The 2,142-nt window shown below is 59.8% G+C and overlaps 1 protein-coding gene across 1 annotated transcript in view; it reads left to right on the plus strand.

Annotated features, from left to right (window-relative positions):
* LOC103799090 (peptidyl-prolyl cis-trans isomerase A) overlaps positions 1-1,038 on the plus strand; it is a 1,674-nt gene extending 636 nt beyond the window's left edge. The window contains exon 3 of the mRNA XM_009071387.1: positions 903-1,038. Coding sequence (XP_009069635.1) covers positions 903-1,038 — 136 coding nt within the window. The remainder of the gene's footprint in view (positions 1-902) is intronic.
* Positions 1,039-2,142: the final 1,104 nt, after the last annotated feature.

Below are 2,142 nucleotides of genomic sequence, written 5' to 3' on the forward strand. Positions count from 1 at the left end.
AAGCTTGGTGGTTGCATCTGGGAGGAGGATAAGCTTTGGGGGGTCCCAGGTGGGAGGAGGACAAGCTTTGGGGGTCCCAGTTGGGTAGACAAGGTTGGAGGTCCCAGGTGGGAGGTGTAGGATAAGCTTTGGGGGTCCCGGGTGGGAGGTGTCTCCTGGGTGCTGTGGGGGGAGGACAAGCTCAGAGCTCCCAGCTGGGAGGAGGACAAAGCTTGGGGGTCCCATCTTGGAGGAGGACAAGCTTTGGGGGGTCCCAGGTGGGAGGAGAACAAGCTCAGAGCTCCCAGCTGGGAGGAGGACAAAGCTTCGGGGTCCCATCTTGGAGGAGGACAAGCTTTGGGGGGTCCCAGGTGGGAGGAGAACAAGCTCAGAGCTCCCAGCTGGGAGGAGGACAAAGCTTCGGGGTCCCATCTTGGAGGAGGACAAGCTTTGGGGGGTCCCAGGTGGGAGGAGAACAAGCTCAGAGCTCCCAGCTGGGAGGAGGACAAAGCTTGGGGTCCCATCTGGGAGGAGGACAAGCTTTGGGGGTCCCAGTTGGGTAGACAAGGTTGGAGGTCCCAGGTGGGAGGTGTCTCCTGGGGGCTGTGGGTGGAGGACAAAGTTTGGGGGTCCCAGCTGGGGGGAGGACAAACTTTGGGGGTCCCAGTTGGGAGGAGAAGGTTGGAGGTCCCAGGTGGGAGGTGTCTCCTGGGGGCTGTGGAAGGAGAACAAGCTCAGAGCTCCCAACTAGGGGGAGGACAAAGCTTGGTGGTCCCATCTTGGAGGAGGACAAGTTCACAGGTCCCAACTGGGAGGTTCCCCCTGTGTGGGACCATTAAGGGCCACCTCTGGGTGATCCTCTGTTGCCACCAGGGCCAGATCTGGTGCTTCTGTGGCCTCCCCTGACCCGTGTGTGTCTGCAGGTTGGATGGCAAACACGTGGTGTTCGGCCGCGTGAAGGAGGGCATGAACGTGGTGGAGGCCATGGAGCGCTGCGGCTCCAAGGACGGCAAGACCAGCAAGAAGATCACCATCACCGACTGTGGGCAGCTCTCATAGACCTCCTGTGCCCCCCCTTGCCCCTCCCTGGGGACCGTGCCCGCTGCCCCTCACCCTCTGCCACCCCTTCCCCATGTCCTGCTGCCTTTCTGCTGGGCCTGGGCCACCCCTGCTGGGCTCACCTGACCTTGGAGTCTGAATAAAACGAGTTCAACCACAGCAGCAGTTTCTGTGCCCCAGTTGGGGGGGCAGGGAGGGTTACTGGTGGGTGCTGTGGGTCATCAGTAGGGTTCAGAGTGAATGGGTTGTGGCATTGAGCTGATAAAAGGGGAAGGGGCTCTTGCCACAAGGGAGGTCCCAGTGCTCCCAGTTTGGGGGGGGGGTTCCCCTGAGCCTGGACTCCCCCTGGGGATCTCTCCTTGGGTCTGGACACCTCCTGGGACCCTCCCCCAGTCCTGGGTCACACCATTGGCACAGCCACACTGTGGGAAGGGACACATGGACCTCTCAGAGCTTCTCCTGTGGCACCAAAGAGCCACCTCTGGCCCTTGGCACTGAGTCATGGCCATCGTGGCCACCACCAGGGCCAAGTTCTGCTCCTGAGTGAGGCTGGAGCCTCATGGGCAGCTCTGAGAGAAGGCTGAGCAGCACCAAAAGTGTGTTGGTGGAGGGAGAACCTCCCCAGGTGATCCCTGCAGGGAGGGAGATGCAGGTGCCAAGCAAAGGTGGATGAAGACAGAGCAGATGATGCTCAGGTCCTCACTGAGGGTTTCCAGCTATGACTGGGACAACCTTGCCCAGAAACTGCAAGTGTTTAGTCTTCAGAGCCACCTCTGGCCTATGGCACTGAAACACCATCATTGTGACCTGGTGCTGGTGAACGGCCAAGTTCTTCTGTTCCTGTGGTTTCATCCCAAATTCTCCTCAGGACAGAGCCTCAGGGACAGCTCTGAGAGGAGAGAAATTCCAGCAGCACCATCAACATTGGGGTGGTGGAGATAGAACCTCCCCAGGGTCAGCCCTGCAGGAAGAAGATGCAGGTGACAAGCAAAGGTGGCTGAAGACAGAGAAGATACTCCAATACCCAGGAGACCCCCCCGAATACCCAAGGGACTCCCTATATCCCCCATTCCCCCCCATATTCCCAATCCCATTCCCAATCCC

The sequence above is a fragment of the Acanthisitta chloris genome, unplaced genomic scaffold (assembly GCF_000695815.1).
Source record: "Acanthisitta chloris isolate BGI_N310 unplaced genomic scaffold, ASM69581v1 scaffold20233, whole genome shotgun sequence".
NCBI lineage: Eukaryota > Metazoa > Chordata > Aves > Passeriformes > Acanthisittidae > Acanthisitta > Acanthisitta chloris.